A 26,629-nucleotide genomic window follows, 5' to 3' on the forward strand; every position below is an offset into this window, starting at 1 on the left:
CAGTGGTTTATTTATTTAACAAAATTAGGTAATTTTAAGTAATATTAAGTAATATATTTTGTCATAGCATTTTCAATTTCTTTAAAAGGATCTAGAAGTTCTTGGAATGCAACAAGATAATGTTGCTTTGTGAATGGCAGAGTCGTGACGAAACAATCATTATGTCCGTAAAGAGTGGCAGCAGAGGCACACCTTCATTCCAAGAAGAACATTATTAATGAACTGTGTTAGATGTGTATCTCTCAGCACTGTATGTTAAACTGATCTGATAAAAGTCCTTGTTAAAAAAAATCACCATTTTAAAACTATAAAAAATATTAAGATATATATATTTATGTTGTGGAATATAAAAATATATATTTAATAATATATTTTTAACAACGCGTAGAGAAATTTAAAATAGATTTTTATTTAAAACCTTTCTTCATAAATTCTAGAAACAAGTAACGATAAATATTATAAAAAATTATATCAAATTTTGTTTTCATAAGCGAATAATTATTAAATAATTAAAACATATAAAAAATTATTTATCTTTTAAAAACTGCGTGATAAAAATATTTTGATCTGTGATCCTAATCTTACTTATTGAATTACTTAATTTTATTTAGAAAATTTTAAGTTTGTTATGCAATATGATATTAACAAATTGTTATTTTAGATGACTATATCCCGAGAAAATTCTGCTACAAAGGAAAGAAACACAACGAATTGCTACAGCGGCGTCATCTTTTGCATCCCTACTGATACTGAAATATCACCAACAGATGGCATCAATCATATCAAAATACTTTCAGATTTTCTCTCTGAAAAATGAAAATCCATTGCAGTTAAACTTAGAAAGATCTGTTCGCACTCTCTCCGACTCATTCACTTTTAACACAATTTATAAATATTTTACTTCTGCAAATTACACACATCATTTACGTTATAATCTTGAGTAGTAATTAAAATTTATTAAAATTAAAATTAGACAATAATACGGATTACTATTATTTTTTATTGTTATTTTTAAAATGCTCATCCAATTTAATCTGGAGAGACGTTTATATAATCACTTTTTATTTTCGCGATAAACAAGTTATTTTAAAATAATAAATATTCCAACTTTTGTACGCATTTTACATATGCCACATATATTTTTTATCACAACACATTTTTAGATATACATATATGTCAGCGTCAAGTATACACTATCACCTTTCCATCACAAATACACGATTACACGATTGATTACACGATAATGCTCTGACGTCGGTAATTCAATATGGCCGAGTTGTACGCGCGTGGAAGCAACACGTGATCATGCAATTAATTGTTCTGGAGTAAAACGGGAGAAAGAGAAGAAAACAAGATCGCGACATACGCCGACAGTGTGACTGTACAGGAGGCAGGTCAAAGCGAAACTAACTCAGCTTGCGTGCAATAAAGGCGATCATTTTGAATCTGTGCCGCTGAAATTTATGGCCTCCCACCATGGAGAGTTGCCGGGGCCATACGATAAAAAGCCCGTCGACTATTAATTTTACATTTTATCGTTGCGAGATGCGCGATTTGATTTCTCACCTTTTTCACTTATCGACGAATTGGAGAAAGTAATTTGTGCATTATCATGAGAAAGTGCTAATTAATTAATTACTTAATTAATTGAATGCTACTAAAGAAGAGAATATTTTACTAATTATTAGATCAAACGATAACACTTTATAATCTATTTGCAATCCACAATGTAATACAATATTATTTTAAAATTAATAGTATCGAATTGAAAACAGTCTCTTGGAACTTTTTAGGAAGGACGAAAGGAAATCACGTTCGAGAGTAAAAGTACTTTGCGTATATATACCTGGTTCTTCTTAAACCGGAGCTTGCAATTCCGAGATTTCTTCTCGCGAGAGAGAGAAAGAGAGAGAGAGAGAGAGAGCGGATAGGATTCCTCTTCGTGGTACGCGCTCCAGGTGATGTTGACCGTTCGCCGATCAGCGATGTTATGGTGCAGGAAAACGCCGAGGGGTAGTATCGCGGGGGAATGATTTATGACTTTGGGGACCAGGTAGGGCGCCATTCAGCAGCACCGGGCTCATTCTCTTCTTCCGCCACCTCTCCGGCGATCCCTCTCTCTTTCTTTCTCTCATGCCCGGTGACTTGCGGTGTCAATGCGTTTTCAGTTGGCCTATTTGCGCAATAGGCGTAAGACGAATCTCACGTTCCTCGCGGATGAGGCTGCGATTAAAGTGGAACACGCCGGCCTCTTGTGTGCGGTGCGGAACAATTCGCGAAACGATCGATTATCCGTGTTCGGGTCCTGCGAAAAAAAAAGAAAGACGGAAATTTACTACGGTAAGTGTTCTTCACTATTTTTTGCAATATATGTTTCAAAATTAAGAAACAAATTTAAATAAATTGTACCTTCAAAAATAGCGTCGACATTTTAATTGTGTAATCGCATAATCAGTATTTTCAAAATGTGTAGGAGAATATGAATTGATGAAAAGAAGATGACTTTATGCACGATCTCTAGACATTTTTCTCTCAGAATAAACATTTTTATTTTTGTTCCAATAAATGATAAAAGTGATTAATTGTCATATTCAAACGATTATATGACGGCACGCCGACTGTGTTTAAGTAAACAACATATCGCTACGACGCGAGAGGCAAAACGGGGAGATCTCTTCACTCGAGATATTATGGAATTCGATCGGCGATGATGTAGAGCGTAGGGTAGATTCATTCGCAAAGGCACTTGAGCAAAACAAAAACGGCCGGATATCGCGTTTCCATATACGTAGACTGACAGGAAATTAGTCCTCGCGGAGAATCGCTGCAATATCTGGGTGCGCGTGAATTTATGCAACTTAATTTGTAACACGCGACGTACGAAGCAGGCCCCGAGAGAGAAAAAGAGAGAGAGAGAGAGAGAGAGAGAGAGAGAGAGAGACAAGTCAAAAAGAGAGAAAGAAAATAAGAAACGATCTCTCGGAAGCGCGCGTAAGTGCCGCGCGCACGCACATGCGGAGGCTAGGCGCGAGCGGAGCAACGAACGGAATAATGGTCAGCCCTATGGGCAACTTTTTCACTTTGCATGTAATAACTACGCGAGGGGCCAGGTTGTCGGCGAGAGGGAAAGGGTGAGGGGGAGGGGGATACGGGAAGGGCGGTGGGGAGAGGGGGATACGGGAGAACGAAATATGCCTCCTATGCGCGCGAGCGGTGGAGCAGTTTAATAAAATCTCCGTTGGCCTAATGACGAGAGAGGAGCTCCGGTAGTCGTCTCGAGGGCGAGACAGGGGCGACGATGGGGAACGAGGGATGGACGGAGAGACGGTAGCAGACGGCGAATCCGTCGTGATGGTAGTTGCGTTGCGGAGGGGGACAGGGGGACGGGGACAACTTGGCGTGGTGAGGGATAAGGAGGGGGGCAAGGGGGGGAGGTTGAAACGCGCGCGAGAGAGAGAGAGAGAGAGAGAGAGATATCGCCCGTGTCGCATGCGATCCCACAGCGTCGCTGATGTCTTCGGCGATGCCTCGCACAACGGGCAACGTGTTTTTATGCAAAGATGTTGTTCATCAGTGCTTTGATCTTCACCGACGAAAATACACGTGCGAGCTTGTAATTCGGATGTATGATGATACGCGTGCGAGATTGCGGCAAACACAAGATAATAGTAAGGAAATGTCCGATGGGAAATTCGAGAGATTGAGAACGAAATACGGATACGTCGTTCCTTTAATAAAATACAGGAAACATTAGTGTTTTTATGAATTATAAATGTTTCATTTTATTCAATTATATTATTATTCTTGTCATATAAAATCGAATATTATTTGTAGCATTTTATATTTTCTCGCTATTTACATTTGAAAAACAATATTTATTCAAGTGAATAATTTAAATATTGAAAAAGATCGCGCGACGTTGTTGTTCCTGAAAACTTTTCTTCTTGGTTACACGTTCTTCGATGCTCTCCGTCATCCGTCTTCCTTCCACGGCAACGCTCGTTGCCCTATTTTCATGATTTTTCTTAACTATTTCAAAGAAAAATTTCAACATCGTATGTCGACCCGATACGTTGCACTGAAATTGTCAGGGAAACGAAAAAAGCTGGAGGGAAAAGAGGGAAAAGACAGACGCGGAGTCAAGGTACAGCAGCAGCTACCCCGAACGATCATCAATCATCAAGAGCGAGACAATCGAATAGTGCAGCCAACCGGCGAACAGCTGTCGCTTCGGTGGGCTCTAAACGTACACGTTACACGTTGCTACTGCAGTTTCACAAAAAAAGGCAAAGGACACTGCAGAAAATCAATCGCGTATAGATAATATTATTTACATATATTTAAAACATAATAATAATTTCTCTCTAAATCATATTGTTTAAAAAATAAATATTACTCATAGAGAGCACGTAGAAAGAATGATTGACGATATTACGAGAAATAAAATAAATATAAATAAACATAAAATAAAATATACAATTATTCTGAAAATGGGAACAATATTAAATGATAAAAATGTATAATTAAGGGAAGAGTTGAAAAATATAGGGTGCGGTTGTATAAAAGATTGAAAAACCTCACTCATTTTACCTCTTTCAATCTTTCATAATTTATTTTCTAGTACGCTTCATACGTCGAGCATTATATATCTCAACGAGCTCGATCCTCCTCGCATCGCATCACATCATATCAGAACGCTACCATCACACATGCCGACACCCTCCCTGCGCTGTTCCTATATTGCCTGCTACGTTTCATAAATAACTCTCATATTGCAAAAAGTACAATTTCAATATTACAACCGATGGGCATGCCAATATTGCTCGTTGTATGATAGATAGGCGAGATATATTGTCTTTAGAAAAAGCTAGTCGTTCCTTTGAAAAATATATACTGAATTTTTAGAATATTTTCGAGAATACACCTGTTCTCTCGCGAAACACCATAAACGTCGATTTGTTTCACTGATAACTGTGTACAAAATAAGCTTTTGAAGTTTTCCTAATATCATGTTGTAGAAAAAAGAGGCGTACATTTTTGTACGCTAAGATATATTTAAATTCCTTATATATAATAGAAAGTAGTTTAATTTTTTAAAAATTGCAAACGTATCGCTCTTGATATTAAAAGCATTGAACATTTTACATTGTATAGTAGATGTTAAAAAAAATTTATCTCAAAGTGCGAAAATATCTTCTTCTCTTTTAAATATTATTTATTATACACTAAGATGCAATAGAGAATATATAATTTTATGATTATATATTATAAGAGTATTTCGACATACGTACAAGTTAAATATAATTATTAAAAAATTTGAAGATTAAATATTCACAATTTTCTTTGCAAAAATTTTGAACAAAAAAAAAGAAGGCTTTTTTAAAAATACATTACAGCAAATATACTATGTTTAGGAAAATCACAGATAATTCCAGGAAAATAGATATAAAAGAATTTCTACATTTCATATTTTTACAGCTAAAAAATTTCGGAGTATTTTTCATCCTGACATCCACCTATTATCCCTTCAACAATTAGAGTATTGACAATATTAATTTGATGAAGGAAGGAAGCTGTTAATCCAATAGTCCTTTGCAGAACCTGACGTTAGTAAGGTAGTTTACTGCGAAGGAATTTAGTTTGCCGACCTATGGGATAGCCTATCTCGACGCACATTTATAGACGATAGATGGAACTGAGGAAAATATTTTTTTCCTCTCGGCTATACATTTTCCAAGGGAGAATTTTTCCAAATTTTGCATACAAATATATAAATAAAATTAAATCGTACCGCATTATTATGTAATTGCATTGTTCATGTAAATTCATGGATTTATACATAAGCCTAAAACTCACATTTTCTTTAACCCGTTCAATTATTTGATTAATTCATTTATTCATGTGTGATTAATACGCATATGCAAATTAATTAGCTTTTGATAATCCTCTGTTATTTATACAAAGCGATCGATCGATACATTATTTCAGAATAACAATCGGATGCAGATACATGCATTGATTGCACTTTGAACATCGGATTTCTATATTGAATTTCCACCAGGGATATCAATGATAAATTTTATTTGCATTTTTATATGCCCATATATGTATATGTACATGCAACTTTATTTAAATCGTCATTGCAAATTGCAAACAAAATATTGTAATTGTAATCATACTTTAATCAAATCATTTATTTCGCCTTTTCTTATTTTTTACTCGAGTTTATTTTTTAATACATTTTTCATTATAAAAAGTTTTAATTATTAAGTAAAATATATGTAACTTACTTTTTAAAATAAGTTACACATATTATTCATTTTATATACACTTCCCAAAAATTAGAAAATTAACTTGTAATTAGTAAGAAATATTATTAACACCGCGCAATTTCATTAATATTGCAATTTTATTGCAATCATATTTACTGAAAGGCTTTTACATTAATACAGTTAGCACTTGGGAAAAACCATCGCTTCAGGGTTGATATCTCCTTAATACGATTATCAGCGAAGGCGTAGACATAGCCAGTCAAAAGTAGCAAGCAGAGACGGGAGGGTTGTCACCCTTGTCTCTCTCTCTGAACAGCGTGAGATGCCAGCCATCTTGAATGATATATGGCGCCGGTTACGAGGTCGACTGAGCGGCGATCACTCAACGCTAAGCTCCGCGGCTTTTGGGGACATACGTCGACGAGCCTCCTGTTCTGTCCATTTCTTTTTGGCTTTCTATCAGTTGCGATTTATTTACTAATTATTACAACAAGGACTTTTCTTATTATGATTAATGGCATAGATTTCTTGAATTTTTTAATTCGCAATTTTTTTTTTTTTTTTGTTTTAACAATAATTTTCGAGCGATTTTAATAGAATTAAAAATGATTCTAATAAATTAAGCTCTCGGGATATAATTAAATATTAAAAAATTATGTATTTAAATTTAGCTGGTTATTTTTATATCTGTGAGTTTTTTAAAGGCAGGAAAATTAAGGAGGTGCAATTATTGCAAGAAAATACATTAGATTTTGCGTGTCGTTAGTGACAAGAGTAGAACATATGACAGATAAAAAAATTATAATTCTAAGCGGCGAGAATTTTTCTCTACAATTTCAAAATTCCATGCACACACGTGTCGATGTGTGCGTGACTAAAAACGGTCACTGCTTCCATATGACGAGCCGTCAATGACAGTGATCCGTAATCAATAACCGCATCAGGCTTACACACATTGTTCCACACGTTTCTCTTCCTAAATCCCGAGCTATTCCGCTTCCTCCTTTTACCGTTATAACCCCCTATCTGCGCATTTAATATGCAATACCCCATTTACCCCATTGAATACCCCACTGAATCCACTCGAGGGAGCCTTGCGACCCACATTTCACCCCATCCCACTTATCAACTTTTGCATAAGATTCCTAATCCTGCTAGCTAAAGAGCGTAAGACATTCATATGTGTATAGACAGTTTGGATTATATGTAAGTTAAGCGTGTATTTTCTTTAAACAGTTTGTAAACCGTACAATATTAAGCTGCAGGCACAAGAAAATTTATCGGAAAAAACGGTCTGAAAAATTTTATTTAATCATAATTCTTATATCAGTCAGACTAAACACCCATCCTGCCGTAGCGAGCAGATGAAGAGGAAAATAATAGTGAACTAAATTATACAAGCCATTGCAATTAATTAGCCTTAATACAAATTATACCAAGAATCGCAATTATAAGCGACCGTTAGTCGATGCTTCAACGGGCGTGAGGGAAAGGAGAAATACTCGAAGAAAAGAGTGAGAGAAAGAGAGCGGGTCATGGGAAATGTTGGGAGCAGTTTGCAGGCAACGCAGGGCGAGGAGCGAGAGTGAACACGAGCAGAGGGGGAGGGGAGGAGGCTGAAGGCGGGAAAGCGGACGAAGGATGAGTCCGGTTGCCGTTGGCGCGGAAGAAAAGAGAGTCACGAGATGCCGAGTAGAGGTTTGTGGGATCCGCAGGAGAGCCGCGGGGTCGAGACGCGGTGGATGCTGGAGGACGAGGAAGACCGGTGGACAAAGCGAGGGTGGCGGAAAGGAGAAGGACGGAGAGGAGGGAGGCGGGGGAGGGAGAGAGGGCGCAATTGGGGTGGTGGTTTGCGCCGGAACGGAAAAGGGAGACCGGGGTGGGTGTAGGTTGGAACACCGGAGGATCGGAAGAGGAGAGGAGAGGGCTCTCGCGAGGGCGAAGGGAGAGGTAGGGGGGAAAAGCCCGGCACGCGGATCCTCCCGTAGCACACCGCGCAATCCCGGGGGCCGCTTTAAATGAGTCAGCGTTTTTATGCCCCGCGATGTTGTCAAAGTGCAAACAGCGCCCGATAATATATCATCCGTTGCGCAAGCAACTCCCCGTGCCACCCCTTGTACACTTGCAGCACGCTTGAAGGAAGGCATGCTGTAAGCGTTATGGTGGACGTCGTCCGTTGACCACGTGTCTTCTCTAACAGGATAGCGTAGGGTAACTTGTAACGTCACTTATCATGATAATTGTAATTAGATTTTGAAGACAGTTGATGATTGATACACGTGGACCATATCAATATTTTTAAATTTGATTTTTCCGTAGTCTCGTATAGTTTAACAAGTTTTACATACAAATTTTTAGTAAATATTTTTTTATTTATTTATTTAATAATTTAAACGTTATTTATTTAATAATTTCTAAATTATATTCCATTGATAATTTTGTTATATTTTATGGAGAAAGATTATTTTTTTATTCTCGCGTATTACATTAAAGCAACGTGAAAGCTAAAACAATTAAAAAAATAAAGATAAAATTAGTGATGTGGTAAACAATATAAGAGTGAACAAATAATATATTGTAAAATTTAGATGTGCAATCAATGTTTAGATAAAGGTACACCATAGAATTATCTTAGATATTAGAAAGTAGATGACTTTAAAGAACTTAAATGTTTAATCGATAAGATTATAAATTTCCTAGATAAATCTTGGAAAGCATGTCCGCATTTCTAATTAGACATTGTGTGTTATAAATTCTGCAAGATTTTATTTTTCAATATTTTTAAAAGTGATCACACTCTCTAAAAATTATATTTTTGTTTGAAAATAATGATAATGAAAATTGACTTTGAAGAAAAATATTTTTAATTGTTACATTTCTCTTCTAAACAAACAGAACTTTCTATTGTTATTTTTAATGCATTTAAATAATAGTGATATATAAAATTAAACTCTTACTTTTACTTTTTATTTGTTCTGTATCATATTTATTTGTTAGATGTATAGATGTAATAATGAAAAATATACTTACAAAGTTGGAAAGATTAAAATTTTGTAATAAAAACGATAAAGAATCAGAATTTTGAGTATCGTACTGAGATGCACAAGCAAGTTGATTTCATTAAAATACGATACAAGTTGGATAGCGACATGGAGGGATACTCTGATTTTGTATTCAGTAAACTTCTGCTATAAGAGTGCTAACTTTTTGCTCGAACCGTGGGACACGGAACAAGCAAAAGAAAAAAAATTACAGAAAAAATATTGCGACAGAGCGAACGAGAAGATAAAATATAACGCAAGATAATAAAGCACAAAATTCAAGATACAAGATTGAAATGATTATGAAAAAAAAAGATATATGTGTGTATTATATCCACAAACTTATAATTATCTTCTAAATTTTAAGAAGATTCTACAAAATAAGAAGAAAAGGAAGATTTTTAATTAAAAGAAAGTCAACTCGATAGGAATAACAATAGCTGGATGAGAGAAAGGACAAGAAGAAAGATAGACAAGAGGATGATGAGAGGGAAAATCCTCACGATGGTGAGGGTGGCTATGACGGGAGACGTCAAGCAAGCTGACAGGGTTGCTTTTCTCGCCAAAGTACGGTGTGGGCAAAGGCATTCAACCGAGAGTCAAAATAACTTCCTAAACTTTAACCTCCAGAGCATAAAAGTGCTATGCCTTTTCTATCTGCTCGCACGAATCTCGGCATCTGGCTTGGAGTTGACGACTCTTCGGGGTCTTGGCCGTGGGTACCGCCGATAAAAACACGTCATATCCGCGAGTGCTTCTTGCGCGCGATGTCCCGAAGAGTCCCGATCCCCGGTAAAAACGATTTTCGACTCATTCCGTCGAAGAACCGTCGTTTTTCTTCGACATTTCTCCGATCATGACATCTTAATACGATCGAATCAATTGGCATTAGTACATTAATTATAAAATGATGAGCATCCATCTCGCATTTGGAAATAATTTAAGGAAAAATAATAGTAAATAATTTATAACAATTAAAAAATGATAGAACACGTATCATCTGATAATTTTACATATAAAAAATATCCATATTTTATATACATGGACTTATTAACTATTTAACCTTTTAACTATTAAAATATATAAATTTATATTGCATTTTATGACACATCGTCTCAGAAAATTATTAGATCGCGGACAAGTAAGCAAAAATTGAACGACCCCGTTTTCGCTGTGCGCATCTCTTCGCGTGAATTCCTTCTGAGAAAAGACATAATGTGGCTTCTCTAAGGATATACCATTCCACGCAAAAAGGACAGAGAAAGAGAGAAGGGGTGAGAGAGAGAGAGAGAGAGAGACGCCATTCGTCGTGTAACATATGCTTTTATCTAAATTAAACAGTGTCGGCGCGATTTTCATTTCCTGCCCTGAAGCCGCTGATGTTATCCGCAGGATAGCGCGTCGCGAGAGCGTTGCTAAGGGTCGGGAAAGGTTTACCCTCCTACTTCAACCGATCCTCTCTCCCTTCACTCTCTTCTTCCTCTCACCCCCCGCGCCGCGTCCTCCTTCCTGTCCTCCATCGCCTTACTCACCCATCGTCTCTGTATGCACGTTGTCTACTATCTCCCCGTATTCCAACCGAGCCCTTCATACCCGCCTCTCCTTCTTCCTGATGTCAGCTCACTCGTTCTTGCGGTTAAAATATCTTTCTCCGTTCGTCATCTCCATTGCTCTCTATATCAACGCGCGCCTCGACATCTCGAAGACTATTCGCGCACGCGCGATAATTATTCATTATTGCGTAGATATAAACGTGCTCTCGAGATATAAGATTGCATTAAGATTGATAATCGCATTCGTTCGATAAGAAAAATCATATTCTTAATATCGAGTTTTGAAGTAACTCGATTTTTCATACCGGTGCAAAAATGCAAAGAGAAATTTGTCGAACATCATTAGCATCTCTTTGAAGCTATAGAGGAAATTCGTTGCTTTTTTTTTTTTACAACGCATTAGTCATGTAGAAGGATTTTCTATTCATTCGAAAATCTGTGATAATATCAGAGAAAGTTAACCGCAAGACACAATGAAAATGCCTTTATCAATTCGACGCAGAGCTGAAGTAAAATTTATGGCCTTTTATCCTTCACATTCTTTTATAGCGATTAATAGAAAAATTTTTTCTTCGGTGAACAATCGCGACAAGTGTAGACCGATATTTCCTTGCTTATATGTATTTTCAATATTAAATGCCAAAATTATAAAATGCAGAATTGATTTTTTTTTACACACTATAATTTTATTATCATTATTCAAAGAGAGTTTCTCGCATACTTATACATTTTATTATTATAATATTAATTATTGATGCAAATATAGGATGCAATATAGGATTGTATCTTAATCTATGTCTCCATTCCATCTTCTATTAATTAATCAACTATGCGCTAAGTATCAACGTCACTGTCATAATCCGTACTTATATTGGAAGAAATTGAAAAGAAAGTTTTTTCGCACATTTAATCGTATCTCTATACATACTTTCTTACGAGATGAATATTTTATGAGCTTCCGAAATATATCCGTGAATCAGAAGCGCGGATATCGCAACGCGAAGCAATAATTTTCGGCGGTAAAACGGAAAGCGGCGAAGGTGCGGACGCGTGATCCCGCCCAAAAAGTTGATTGCAAGAAGAGAACGAAAGAAGCAACGAGAGGATGCTCTCTCTCTCTCTCTCTCTCTCTCTCTCTCCTTTTTTTCTTCCTACGGTATTACTCACCCTCCTCATCCCCGCCCTCCGTCCCTCCGGCCGTTGGCCTTCTTTTTCTATCGCGGCGATCTTTGTCTACGGAACAAGCAGGCGTAGAAAAAGAGGACGCTCAGACGACGAGGAAGCTTCGGCGAGGGGTGGATGTGGCCGAGAGTCGGTGGATGTTCGTCCTTGGGGTGGGCGAGGAAGGTTGGAAAACCGGTGGCGCGGATCTGCAGACAGCTCTCTGGCGCGGATGGAGAATGGCTGATTCCGAGAGGAAAGGAAAGACGGAGAAGGATAGAAATAAGAAGGAGAGAGGAGCGCGGAAAAGAGACGCGAAACGGACAAAAAGACAATATAGAATCTTGCGGTAGGGGTGAAAGGGGGAAGGAGGAATACCGGAGGAGTCCAGGGATAGACGGACAGGATGACGCTGATCAATCTCCCGGTTTCGTATCTCGAAGTCCGGACCCGATTCGCGTTTTTCCTTCTCTCACCTCCCCATATCGCTGTTTCATAACATAAAATCGCGGGAAAAGTCTGTTTATAAAGTGAACAATTTATATCGCGTATATCGATGTATCAATGAACGAGTTGTTAAAAAAATCAGAGAATTATATAAACTTAAAATTGTGTCTAATATAAAATAGCGCGATAAATGTTGACATTAATTTATATATCATTTGTTTGGATTATTTTCTTTTAATATATTATAGAGGATGTGTTTCTAAATAATATATAATTGAAATTATATAGCGTTTCTCTCTTTTGGTTCTTGTGATGTGCCACTTAGAATATCACAATTTTTATACTTACTTGTATTATTGTTTTGTTACATCCTATTTGTGTGTTTATATTTCTTTGTTTATATTTGCTGGTAATTATGTTACTGTCAGGACGCTTCGAGATTACTGGTATGTTTAATTTCACTAAGAATTTCGAATTAAATAACAGTGCAGCTTTATGAATTCTTAATGATTCGTGATTATAAATTAGTGTTAACATTAATGAAAAATGATATCATATTTTTATACATTTTCATCAGCATTATTATTTAATTTTTCTATACAACTATGAAAATTTGTCTTAACAAATCCAAGTTTGACAGAAAAATTAAATCTAAGAAAAAATTAAACTTTTTAAAAATAAATTATATGTATAAAATAAATTAAATGTGAAACTGATTTCTCAACAAACAAGCATGATAAACAAAAATAATAGATAGAATTATCTAGACACAAAACTTTCGACGCAAAAATACCTCTAACTCGAAAGTTAGGAAATAGAATATTAATGACGTCATCGTCAACAGCTATTCGTAGTTATCGTAGATCGCAAGGTTTCCACCAATCCCTGTAGTCCTAGATACCTGCAAAGTATTATATAGAAATAGAAGAATTCAGTGGAGAAACAGTCTTTCGTTGACAGGTACAAGTGAAGTATCGGCTTAATTTTTAAGTTTACGAAGAATGATAAGTTTTTGTCAAAAATCGTATCTTCCATGAATAGGCATACGTACATCAGATTAGATTTTGATCATGAAAATTGAGTATTAGTCGTATATTGAATTTTATTCCCGGGAAGTTAATAAAATATTGAGAGCAATGTTGGTGCAAAGCTTCAAACACGATCAACTGCAAAACAGCTACAATTCTAAAATAGATGAATGCTATCAGTGTTCCGAATTCTCTACCGCCATAACTTCAGTGATTAATAATCAAAATGGTATTAATAATAATCAAAGCTATAAACTATTTAGCAACGATAAAAGTGATTTGTTGGAAAAGATAAAAATAGAACCTATGAATCTTAAGTACTCAACATTTCAACAAGAATCAGTGATGCAAAAACAACAGCAAGAGAAACAACAAATATCCCAAAATGAACAATCATATTTTAATTTCACGACGATAATGGATTGTAATGAAGGTATTACATATAAAGTTGCATGCGCATGTCACTATCACGTCATATCAAATCACATAATATCAAATATAATCTACATTCTGTTTAATAATGTGATTAGTAAAAATTAAAATAAAAATTAAATAATAGTTAATTAAATTAACATAAATAAAAATATTATTTTTTAATGAAAAATATATCTGTTACAATATCAATCACTTTAGATTTTTAGATTATTTATGATAAATATATAGATTATGAATTTTCATTGACATATATATTTGAAATTAATATTTCAGATATCCAGATATTCGACTGTTCAAAATAAAATAAGATATTTGATATATACTATATAGCAAATATATATTTTATTTTTTAAACAGTCAAATTTCTGGAAATCATAAGATTTTAGAAAAATGTTTTGTACAAAAGTTTTATGATTTCGAGAGAGTATAAAATGATGTTATTAGTTTGACTTTGGATAATCATTTAAAAATCGTGAAAGTTACCTTCAATTTTTTTAATGGAAGGAAACTACTCACTGCATATTCTTGTAGCTTATTTCGAGAATTTTCCAAATATAATTTAAATATAATTCTCATTCTATTTTTTTAGCATCAAAAATTATTGTGCAAATAATTCTTCTAAAAACTGACAGATTTGTAGTTACTTTTTATTGATATCATCGATATATTGTAATTTTTGCTAAGCTACTACTTCATTTAGATCACGTATCATATTATTTACATTACTTCATAATACAGACAAAGAATAATAAAAAGTTTATTTAATTAATTTAATTAGATGCAACATTAATATATCTTGACTTAAACATATGGATCCATAGATCGTCGTGTTTCACCTAAAAAATTTAAATCAAAGATTATGCATTGCTATAGCATCGTTTACACATAGACGTTTACACATAGATGACAAAATTTATAAAAATTTCTAGTACATTATGTGTAAACGTCATGCTTTTATATGTGTATTGCTTACATTCTTTACATTCTTTAAATTTATTATATTTCTTAAAAGTTACATAACAAATTTATATAACAATTTTATATAAAAGTTATATAACAAAATTATATAACAAAAGTTATATAACAAAGTTATATAACAAATTTCTAAATTTACGACGGTATACGTGTCAACTGTGCGAGTTATTCTAATAAAAACCACTTATGATAACTCGTAACAGAATCTTAAATATATAAATTTATTTCTATCACTAGATGAGATTATTATACCGTGAGATAAATGTTTTCATTAATACGACTAAAACGAATAATCATAATTGTTTTCTCGAAATTACAAATTTGAATTTACTTTTTCCAAACTATGAGTTTACATTTATTTTTCCCCGAATTATATTTATTTTTCGTACACAAATATATGTTTGTGTGTATAGCAAAGAAAAGAACTCCTTTGCAGGTACAAGATTTTAGTCGGTGATTAATATTCGATCATTAATCTCGATGATCGTCGTTAATAAAAATAATCTGTCTTTAGTGTTCGCGCTTTTGAGACGCACAGCAGGTGTGTCGACCTGCTTGCGGGTCTCCCGCTGAGCGATCCTTGTGCGACAATATTCTCCCCTGTTATCGGTATTGCCGATTATCGTTTTATGCGTTTCATTTTCTAAACATTTGTTCAGTAAAATTTTTCAAAATTTTCTTTTGATATTTTTGGCCTAGGACACTCTCTCTCTCTCTCTCTTCTCCTTCTCTGCCTTTCTAAATGAAAAAATAAATAGATAAAATATTATAATAGAGACTCTTTAATTTTTAAAGATAAGATATTAATTAAAAGAAGACGTAATTGTTTAAGAATGTGCCTAGAGGCCTTAGCAACAATTATATTTTTAAAATATGTTGTTTTCTTAATTACATTCCTATATTAATCATCTTTCTCTCTCTCTCTCTCTCTCTCTCTCTCTCTCTCTCTTTCTCTCTTTCTCTGTCTCTTTCTCAATATTTTATTTTATAAATAGAATATCTCTCCCATCTTAGCAAATTAATTTTATTTTAACAATAAAATATATTTTTTTAATCATAGAAATACTCAAATAAATTAGAGATATTATAAAAATCTCACACATGGAGAAAAAGAATGATATAGATAAGCACAAAATATATGAATACATAATTATTTCTTTAATTTCTTCTTACCATCTGTTATAGTTTAAAATATAATTCTTTTCATTTTCTTTTTTTTTTTTAAATTTTGCTACTTAAATCATCGATTTTGAATTATTGTGATCTCATATTCCCATATTGAAAACACTAAATATATATATTTTTCCTATATTGTTCAACAATTTATTATTTCAGCAGTCGTAAAAAAGCAGATAAAGGCCAAACGTACCAGAACGGCGTACAGTAGTACGCAATTGATCGAGTTGGAGAAGGAGTTCAGCACAGGGCGTTATCTTTGTAGAGCGCGACGTATTCAAATAGCGAAGAATTTGAATTTGTCTGAAAAACAAATTAAAGTATGGTTTCAAAATCGTAGAATGAAGGATAAGAAAGATAAACCCGAGTCTAACAAGACGATCGAATCCATCGACACTTCGAAAAATGCGCCGTCCAGTAGCGCGACAATGCACCCTTCGTCGGAGACGATCTTCAAAACAGTTACCAACGATTCGAAGTCGTCGATCTGGTTGGTCCCCAAGATCGCGGAAACTGCCGGTCCTTCGTACGGATATCCGAGCGACGTGTCGTCGAACGACAGTCAGACCATACAAAGTTATGGAATTGTCGATGAGTACAAAAAACCACAGAATTATTTTAGCACGTCGATCGAATCGGCGCAGCAAACGCAAATGCAATCCTCTAGCAATGTTTTGCAAAATGATATATTTTATCCCTCTCAAGAGAAAACGTACGCATATTCGCAGCAAAGCAACTATTGCGCTACTCAATCACAGACGAACAACAATTACTTTCAGTGGAACTATTCTCAGGGCGGTATCGACTTACAAGATGCGAATTCTTATGCGCAGAAGCTGAACAGCTGTGCACGTAACGACAACGCAAATTGTGCATTGAATGCGTCGATACCTTTTCAAGAGAATATCTACGATGATCTTTATAATCCTGGGAATTACATGCAGTTGTAAGACATCTGCATAGAACGCAATATATAAGTGCACATGTGATATTGGACGAGAGAATGTTGAGTCTGACTGGCTTATTTGTAAGAGCATATTGAGAGATTTAACAAACTGCCAATTTTTTTAGGTCAGTATAATTCATATCGCGAAAAAAAAACCTGTGTATTATACTCTTACAAATATAGATAAATCCAAAGAAATTGCTTTATACCAGTGTCGTATAATTTCATCAAAATATTGTCTCGTACAATTTCATCGAAATAGTAACATAGACACATATTTTTTGATAGAGATATAATTAGTTCGATTTAAAAAATTTTCGAAATTTGAAAATAATATATTTTTGATAATTCCACGACTTATCGCAGTTTTCTATCATTACGAACGAAAAGTCACGTCGGCAATGTTTCGATTGAAAAATAATATTCTTATCGTAGAAGAGATAAGATAGTGAAAATGGAACATGTGGTTGTAAAAAGATAGAACTGACTTTTAAATTCATCCAGATAATAAATTAAATAAATATATATATATATATATATATATATATATATATATATATATACAAAATTACGTAATTATTATCTAAATTATTATTAAATTAATGTATATATATATATAGTAACATATATGTGTATGCAAAAGAATATATGTATATATATGTATAAATAATTTTTGCTTTGTCTTCTGTACGTATACATATTTAAACTAATGGCTTGATGTATCATTCTCTGATTTCAACTTTGAACAAATCCTGTTTTTTTAATTATCGGATTTCATTTCAAGTTTTAAAAACATTAGGAGTGTAATCTTTCTTCTATTTTAATGTTAAACTTTAGTAAAATTTACAATTTGTAATCCAAGTATTTGACTAAACCTTTCCATTAATATCTCTTTAGTTTTTTAAATTATATATTATTAATATCAAATCATTTGGTCAAACCGTTTGACGAAACGTTATATACAGTATTTTGTAATAACTATCGAATTATTACATATACTTACAATGGTTCTCCTGTGTATTTAAATATAATACTTATTAATCAATCTGCAAAAACAATGAAAAAAAAGAGCTTCTATTAAATATATGAAAATAGTAAATAATAAATGTATATAAATATACAGAGTCGGCCCAAAAACGTTTCCAGATTTTGAGATTTTAAAAGAAATTCCGAACAGAAAGTTTCTTATAAGCATGGATCAAAAATACTTTTTTAAAAAATTAACGTCCAAAAATCTCTGATATTTTTTTAAAGAAAGCATTTTTTGACTCATTTAAAGAAATTTTTGTTTAATTAAATTTCCTCTATATCTCAAAGTTTGGCCGGAACATTTGAGTCTACTCTACTTGTATAAAAATAAATAATATAATGCTAGGAATATGCATGTGAATGTGTACTTGCATGATGTATACGTGCGTGTGTGTGTGCGTGCGGGCGTGCGTGCGTGCGTGCGTGCGTGCGTGCGTGTGTGTGTGTGTGTGTGTATACGGACATAACAAAATTAAAATTGTTTAAATATTGTTTAAATTAATTATTATTTAGAAATATTTAAACTATAAATACAAAGTTAAAACCAAATGTAAAGCAATGTTTGTAGAATTATTGTGACAGCAAAATTTCTGCCAACAATGTAATGTGTGAAGAATACAATAAATTATTTCATCACTCAACAAATACAGATTTTGAAGAGTTATTGTAAAAATAAAAAAGTTCCTTTTTATTTCCTCTAAAAATTGCTGGATATTTATATATAAGTATAAATTTATCATATTATTAATAAAAATTTAATTTTTTCCCCAGAGTTATAAATATGTAATTATTTTACATACGTTTTTATATGACATTTTTGTGATTCTCAAAATAATATCAATAAATTATTAAAATTCTCTTATGTCTATTAAGATATACTCTGTATATATGCAAAGTATATAAGAAGGTGTAATTACAATATACTAACTAAATACGTAATTAAATAAATATATAAAATCACATAATTATCGCGAGATAATTATAAATAGCTGAATATATCGTAAATATAATATACAGAGAGAACAAAAATATAGATGTTCCAAATCTATATTTGTATTTTGGGAAGGGTGAATACGCGCAGGAGGATGATACGAGAGAACGAAGTGTGGAATAACGCGGGGGAGGTGGCCCTCTCGGCATAAGGGTGGTCGCAGAATGGAGGGGCGCTCTCTCACAGTGGAAGGAAGCAAGGGTATGGGGTTGGGTTTCAACCATGATTTCCATTCGCCAGCCATCCATCTTGTTTGAGACTGGAAACTGACAGATAGACGCGGATCCGAGTGCTGGTGACGTGGCAAGTCTTGCATGCCTGTGTGTGTGCGCCTGTGTGTTTGCGTTGCGCTCGGAGTGTATATGTATTTGTGCAGCTACGTGCAGCTTTGCGTGCCTTTAAACTTCGCGTTCGTGTGAAAAATTCGTTTTCAGCGACACTCGCGTACAGCAAAATTGCTTTTATATCTCACATTCTAACGTAACACACAGCACATGAAAATCTCTCCCTAGAATTTTTAATTTTTTTTTTTTATTTTTTCGTAAATGCTCTCGAAGAAGAAATGCCCGCAATTTTGTTTACGCTCGCATCAAAGATATATAATTTTCGTATTCCATATTAAGAGAAACACAGAGAGCTTTAAAAAAAGTGTTTAACTTTTTTTATAGCACCATATATCGCTCAATTCGATTTGATAATCGCGCATGAATCTTGCATCTGTCAGTTGTTCCGATAAGTCTTTGGAGAAAACGCCGACCGAGAGAGAGAGAGAGAGAGAGAGAGAGAAATTGCACAAACTTTTGCACCGTAGCTTACAGCTTGACGCGCCATGAGACCTTCTCAATCGAAACTCGTCTTTGTAAACGTACGTACTCGTGTACGGATGAAACCGCGAGCACACGAATGCGCGCGAGCGATAGTGAAGTATGAGTACATGTATACTTACATAAGGTGGCTTTCACCCCGGTCGCCTGTTTCAACCAATAAATACAATGGACTGCGGAATGCCCCGTGGATCTACAGCGGGATCTATGAGCATTTGAATCTGAATCAGACATTTTTCGCCGTACGGATTTACCGCGAATGCGATTCTAAGAGATTCCACTTTTATTCCGGATGAATAATGGATGGATAATATCGAAACAGAACGGCCTATTATCGGGAAGACGGGAGCTTTTTCAGTATTTTTTAGGCAACGCTCTCCTTCCTTTCTCGTTTATTGCTTAATGATATTAACCGTAAGCTGGAGTGGGATAAGCAGGCACACACTGAGTAGAGTGCTAAAAAAATAATAATAAAAAATATTATCTTGGAATCTCTTCTCGTCGAGTACCGTTGAAATTAGTTTGGCATTTAAATTTCTGCGATACCTTTGGCACGAGTACAAATTGTCCGCGCTCGAATCATGAAACATGTTTCATAGAGGCGGACCTAATGGCAGAACTTTCCTATTCCATTTCGGGATACTCGCATTACGCAAGCGATCAACGTTACGAGCTATGAGATTTATAGAGCGCGCGTTTAGACTCCTTACGTGCACGCGAGACAAGGTTCCAGTTTCCTACGGTTAAAACGTAAAAATATTGAAATGGGCGAGGTGAAAGAATGAATAAAGATCAGAAAAGAAAGAAAGGGAGAGAGAGAGAGAGAGAGAGAAGGAGAGTGAGAGGAAGTAGAGAGAGAAAGAGCCCGGAGGGTCGCCGTTGCCAGCACGTAAAGCGCAACTTGGTCTGCCGTGGAGAAGCTGCGAGTGGGAAGGGTTGGTGGGAGAATGGAGGGGAGGGGGACAAGAGAAGGGGTCGTGCACGCAAGTGATATTAGGTAGAAACGCATGAACTTTGATATATTCGTGAGGTTGTTGGAAGAGAGGGCGAAGGGAGAAATTGATGGGGGGAGGGGGGGGAGTACAGGGGGGAGGACGAGAGTAGTCAAAGCGTGGAAGGTGAACGGCGGTCGAGCATGGCGGCACAAGGCGCCATATCGCGGCAAGTATCCGAACCATACGTGACCTGCAACTTTCTGGTAGCATCTTTCCTCGAGAAATCGATCTTGAAAATGCTTCGGTCTCTTGAAAGGGATTCTCGCGATTTCCGAGAAGAGCACGGGTACACACGATAATAGCATTTAACGCGAAAGTGCCAGGCGCCTCTAGCCGAATGTATTTGCCCCTCGATTTGCATTTCAAGCTCTTAATCTGGTTTATGAAAAATGCTTTTTTTTTTTTTAACTACGAAAATATTCCTGCATATCAATATTCTTTGAAAAAAGATATTTCAATTTTTAACGAGGATCAATAATCCTATACATCAAATGCGCATATTATACTGCATTCGTTACAGTGACATTTAAGTAGAGATCTCTAGGGAGAAATATAAAACGCTTATATACCATACTTAAGGGTTGAGCCGGTTTCGCTATTCCCGGTCAATGCGCGCCAAGCAGCTTCGCGAAAACGGCCGCGAGAATTCGAGAGATTGTGGTAGAGAGGAGGCAACGACGACGACAACGACGACGACGACGACGACGACGGTTGCAGAGGAGGCGGCAGCGACGGCGACGGTGGCGGAAGGCGGAAAACAACGGAAAATAAAGCAGCGGAAGAATCGCGTCGCAGGAAAAAGAATGAGGGCGCTGTCAGCTGGTGGAAATTATTCTGATTATGCTAATTCCGGTTCTGTTCCACTCCTTTACCCAGGCGTCCCCCAGCCCCATCGCCTCCCTGCTGCTGTCTGCGCCATCTTTCATAGGTGATATTTATAATACAGGGGTTCCCGAGCAGTTTCAAACTCTTTTTGGCCCCCTCCCCCTCCCTCTCACAGCCTCCACCCTGCCTCTGTCCGCCCCACCAACCATTTGGCTTCCCATCGAGCTCTCTCACCCCGAGGTCTCTCACCCTTGCACCCCTTCGCTCCATCCACGTACTCTCTTTCGATAAATTTATTCATATTCCGCTCGAAATCCGTCAGCCTTAAGTCGGTCACGTTACGTTGCGCACTGTGCATTCAAGTTAACTGCAGTCAATTTTCTCCATGTGAGAATACGCTCTCGGATTCGAAGTTTCACGAGATTGTGTTTTCGCGGTATAAAAATATGGAATGACTGATTGTGTTTCGCAGCTTCTTCTGGCAACTCTGTTCCATGTATTTGCAAACGATTATACGTACACAAATTGTACGCGTTATTCAATATCGCATATTTTTTTGCGCGATATAATTGTTTTACATGCTCGATCAACATATAGAATGCAAAGATATATACTTTTTTTCTTCTTCGCAATTTTTGTGCTCGCGTGTGTGTGTGTCTTTCTTGTACGATTATCGATTCGAGAATCCAATATATTCAACCTTGATACGAAAGCAACAAATGCACGTAATCTTGTGCTCGTAATCTTCTTCGAGGTAGTAAGTTTTCCTTTTTAATTAAAGGTGCTTTCTATTCATGCCGCAGACCGCCACGCCCGCCGCAAAAGTTACGGTACGTTATTTCGTACTTCACGAAAAACGTTATTCGCGCAAAGCGGTCTGCGGATAGTTTCGGCGGCGGCCCGAAACTGCTCATCGATTTTAGATAATTACCTTATACATACTAAATATTGCGTATACAGGGTGATTCACTTAAATTGCTCATCCGTATTAACTTTCTTCCTCAAGACCTTAGGCAAAAATCGTTAAGGGGAAAATCGTTCAAGGAAAACTATGCGATAAGAATGGTTTTCGCTCGATATACCTTGAAAATTTAATCGGAATGTAATTTATTTTTTTCGATCACTTTAGGCCAATCGTTCTATATATGATGCGGTCAAATTTCCACGACAAATTTAAACTTGAATGCAAGAATTAAATCTCTTCATTGCTTTTCGAAAGCCCGTGTTTGGCGTCGATTAAAAGGATCGTCCATCACCGTGAAATAGTTATTGATTGACTGCGACGCTTATATAGCAACTTCTGCTTTTTTCAAACTGAGCAAACGCTTCTATGCAAATACAATCTAATGCGTGAAGAGTGATATGTGTTTGTCCTGCATAAAGCATTGTCACCGCGACTCGTATTACCTTATTTAAAATGTCAGTTCCAGTCAAAGTATAAGAGACATATGTTTATTAATTTACATAAAATTGTAAAATTATTATACTAAGTTTTTTTGTTTGTAATACAAAGAGATACAGAAATATTATATTAAATTGTAAAAAAAATATTTTGCATGGTATTGGCCGAGACAGTTTGAGAGATATTTAAAAGTAGATAAAAATGTATATAGCTAGAGCGTTTTAAGCGTTAAAGAGCATAGTGAAAATTATAATTTTTATAGCGTAACAAATTACTCTACAGAGACGACGAGGACACGAGGCGTCGAATAATGGAAAGCAGAGACTCTTGTCAGGTGGATCATTCATAAGCTTCGTAGGTGGGCACGATAAACGTCAACTTTAATTAATCACTCAACTGTATTACTTCCCATTTAAGAGCCTTAGCTCTCATGCCGAGGAAGCGAGTCCGTTCCCCTTTTCGACTACTCGACGCGGCAATAGGCATTCGTAGACATTCACCGGATAAATCGTAAGCAGCGTACTTTGCTTGAGACATATATACAAAAGAGGAGCACGAAAGCAAAGCCACGGGCACCTTTACAGACAGGCTTCGTATAAACATGTCAGTCTAGCGAAGCTCGTCTTCGAGAAACCGGCCCGCGTTCATCCATCACTCGTCGGGCATCCTCTCTCTCTCTCTCTCTCTCTCTTGGCCCTCCCTAGACTACGGCATCCGCTTCTTACATACGGTTGCCCGTGTCCGCGAAAATTTTTATTACCAGCGTAAAAAAACAGCAAACGACGAGATCGAAGTAACAGTACCATTAATGCGCGGTAAAATGTTCTGTATACTCGCTTCCTCTTTCTAAAATTTTAAATTCCATGATAAAAGGCGATGTGAAAATAATTAATCTTAAATTTTATTTTTTCAAAAGAAACATTAACAGTAATAATGACAATAATCGTGAGACGTAAAAAATAATAATAATAATGCGTAATGGTAAGATTAATTTCGCGCGAATAATGCATAAAATTCGACGAATTACATATTCGTATAGGGCGCACACGCGGCGATCATATGCGTGCGGCGTCCTTTTTCCCTAGATTTTTTTTTTTTTTAAACGAGCGACAGCTTGCGCAACACAGCGCGCCGATTTCCACGTACCGCTTCATACGCGATTGAAGGGCGCGATTCGGGAAAATTCGGGAAAATATATGAACCGGGCACGTATTTCATCCCCCACCGCCTTCGATCGTAACTCGAGCAACGAATGACTTTTTCTCTTCTCTCTCGCAGAAGCTCGACGGCGGGTGAAACCGTGGCGAAAAAAAGATGATAGAAGAAAGCGGCGTGGAAAACGAAGCGTGAAGGAATAAAAAAGGAGCAACAGATCCCGCAACGTGGAAAGCAAAGAATACGTAAATGGCGGCATGCAAGGTGTGTACCTGAAGTTCCTTGGTTGCGGAGAGCGACGTAGGAAAATGAAGAGGGAGAAGGACGGCGAAGAAAGAGGGCCAGAAGGAGCGAGGGAGACGCGAGAGGGATAAGGAGCCTTTTCGTGACGTATGGCGTGTCGTCATGGAGCGTCACTTAGAGTGGCGGATGAGAAAGTATCTCGTAAGGTAGAAAGAGAGGAAGAGAACGGGAGAAAGAGAGAGAGAGAGAGAGAGAGAGAAGGAAAAGGAGATAAAGTGAGCGAGAGAGAAAGAAATGTCGACATGTCAGGATTCTAAGGCCGCCGGGACCTGTCTGCGCCGGTGACGCCGCATTGTTGCCAGGGAAATCAGACGAAAAGACGCGATAACTAACCGCATAATAAATGAAGTGTTCACGGGGGTGTGCATCGCGCCTGGTATGCTGATATCGGGGGATAATCGTCCCTTTCCGTCTTCTTCCTCGCAGTTATCCTCGCGGCAACTTACATCACAATGAAAATATCCTGGGACGCTGCGATCAGAATAATTTTCAGAATATTTATCAAAAATATTTTCCATCTCACATACATGTATGATGTCAACGTGTCGCATTTTGATCTTTCTTGTTACAAAAAAAAAAAAAATGTACAAATCAATTACAAAAGAAAAAAGTAGATATAATAACGATAGAGGTAAGAATTAATCTTTCCACAGACGATTAGGTTCGTCGAGTTGTGATAATTTTTTGTTCTCAATTGACTAAATATTATCTATTCTACGCTTGATATTTCTCGAAAGAAAGTTTATCTTATTCGATGTACGTATACGTGGTGCATTATTTGATACATGCCATTTCGCAGAACATCGCCTCATCATCATCATCAGCTCTGGGCAAAGACGCCACCCATCTGATGAGGCGCATCGACTGCTAATTCACTGATAAGAAACACTCGGAGACTCCTCGCCATCCCATCGCCATCGTCGGCTCAATACTTATTGGTTCGTATCTTGGCCGGCGCGCGAAGTCTGATATCTGCGGAAGCCGGAATTACTACCGTCTCCTACCGCTCCTCATTATTGAACGCGGAGCAAGTGACGTAATCTGCCACTGAATACGGAGACTTGTATTGTTTCCAGGTTAGCGCTGCTAGAATAAATAAACGCCTTATCTGAAGGGATTAGATGTGTTCGCTCAATGGGATAAAACTTGTCGATTTACATTGAGATGATCGTATAAATAATTCGTTACATGTTGCAATGAATATTTTAATATAAAATATATTGAAAATAAACATTTAAACATCGTAATAAAATTTGTAATAAAAAAAATATCGCTGTACGAATATACAGTGATTTATATCCAAATGTGACAAATACAGCTACATAATTTGCCGCTGTAAAAAAATAAGTATTGTTCGAGCACCTCATAACTTCAAAGTGCGCGTACTATTTTCCTATCAAGACTGCAGTAAATTTTAAATGCGATACGGCATAATGTTAGAATTGCTGAAAGGAGAAAACGCAAACGAGGGGAGAGACAGACTGACGGCAGGGTAATGTTTCACTAGTGTTATCAATTGATCCATCGAGGTCGACTGGATAAAGGTAAAAGCCTGAATTTGAGCTTTAACGAAAAATTTTATAATTTAGGATAGACATTAGAGTCAAAAAATAAAAAAGTAAAACTGTGATTTTTGAGAAAAGGATATATAACAAAATTACTTTTATGTAATAAATTATATAAAAATATTATACTTATATAATAAAAATTATTATATTTTTCTAAATAGTGTATAAAGATAAAATGCTGCTAAAAATAAGATTAAATTTAAGATAATTAAAAAAGTTTCAGATAATTATATAATATTTTCATATACATGTACAAATATTTCTCATGTATATCACACATACGTATTTTTGTTTATTTAAATCACATTGCAAATTTCTAATAAATAATATTAAAAAGAGGGAGCAAAAAGAAATATAACTGGACTGCAATCTCAAGATCAAAATAAGATTTTACGAGGGCTGGGAGAGAAGAATCACAAGAGGATGGTGGAAGGGGGTGAAGGCGGGTGTAAAAGTGAAGAGACTGTCGGTAAGATGCGAAGGTAGGTGAGACGAGAGTGTAG

At 36.0% G+C, this 26,629-nt stretch overlaps 2 protein-coding genes across 3 annotated transcripts in view; both read left to right on the plus strand.

Annotated features, from left to right (window-relative positions):
• Window positions 1-26,629, plus strand: part of LOC126848989 (kynurenine/alpha-aminoadipate aminotransferase, mitochondrial-like) — a 307,625-nt gene that overhangs the window by 110,060 nt on the left and 170,936 nt on the right. The gene's annotated exons all lie outside the window — the stretch shown is intronic.
• Window positions 13,485-17,038, plus strand: LOC126849337 (homeobox protein SMOX-3-like). Its single transcript, XM_050591065.1, has 2 exons — window positions 13,485-13,935; window positions 16,248-17,038. The coding sequence occupies exons 1-2, from the start codon at window positions 13,611-13,613 to the stop codon at window positions 17,036-17,038; spliced, it is 1,116 nt and encodes a 371-aa protein (XP_050447022.1). The 5' UTR covers window positions 13,485-13,610.

This window comes from Cataglyphis hispanica, chromosome 4, assembly GCF_021464435.1.
Source record: "Cataglyphis hispanica isolate Lineage 1 chromosome 4, ULB_Chis1_1.0, whole genome shotgun sequence".
NCBI classification, from domain to species: Eukaryota; Metazoa; Arthropoda; class Insecta; order Hymenoptera; family Formicidae; genus Cataglyphis; species Cataglyphis hispanica.

Coding starts and splice junctions, on each gene's coding strand:
- LOC126849337 (XM_050591065.1), top strand. CDS start 13,611: ATGTTGGTGCAAAGCTTCAAACACGATCAACTGCAAAACAGCTACAAT. Junction 13,936..16,247: donor GATAATGGATTGTAATGAAG/GTATTACATATA, acceptor TTATTATTTCAG/CAGTCGTAAAAAAGCAGATA.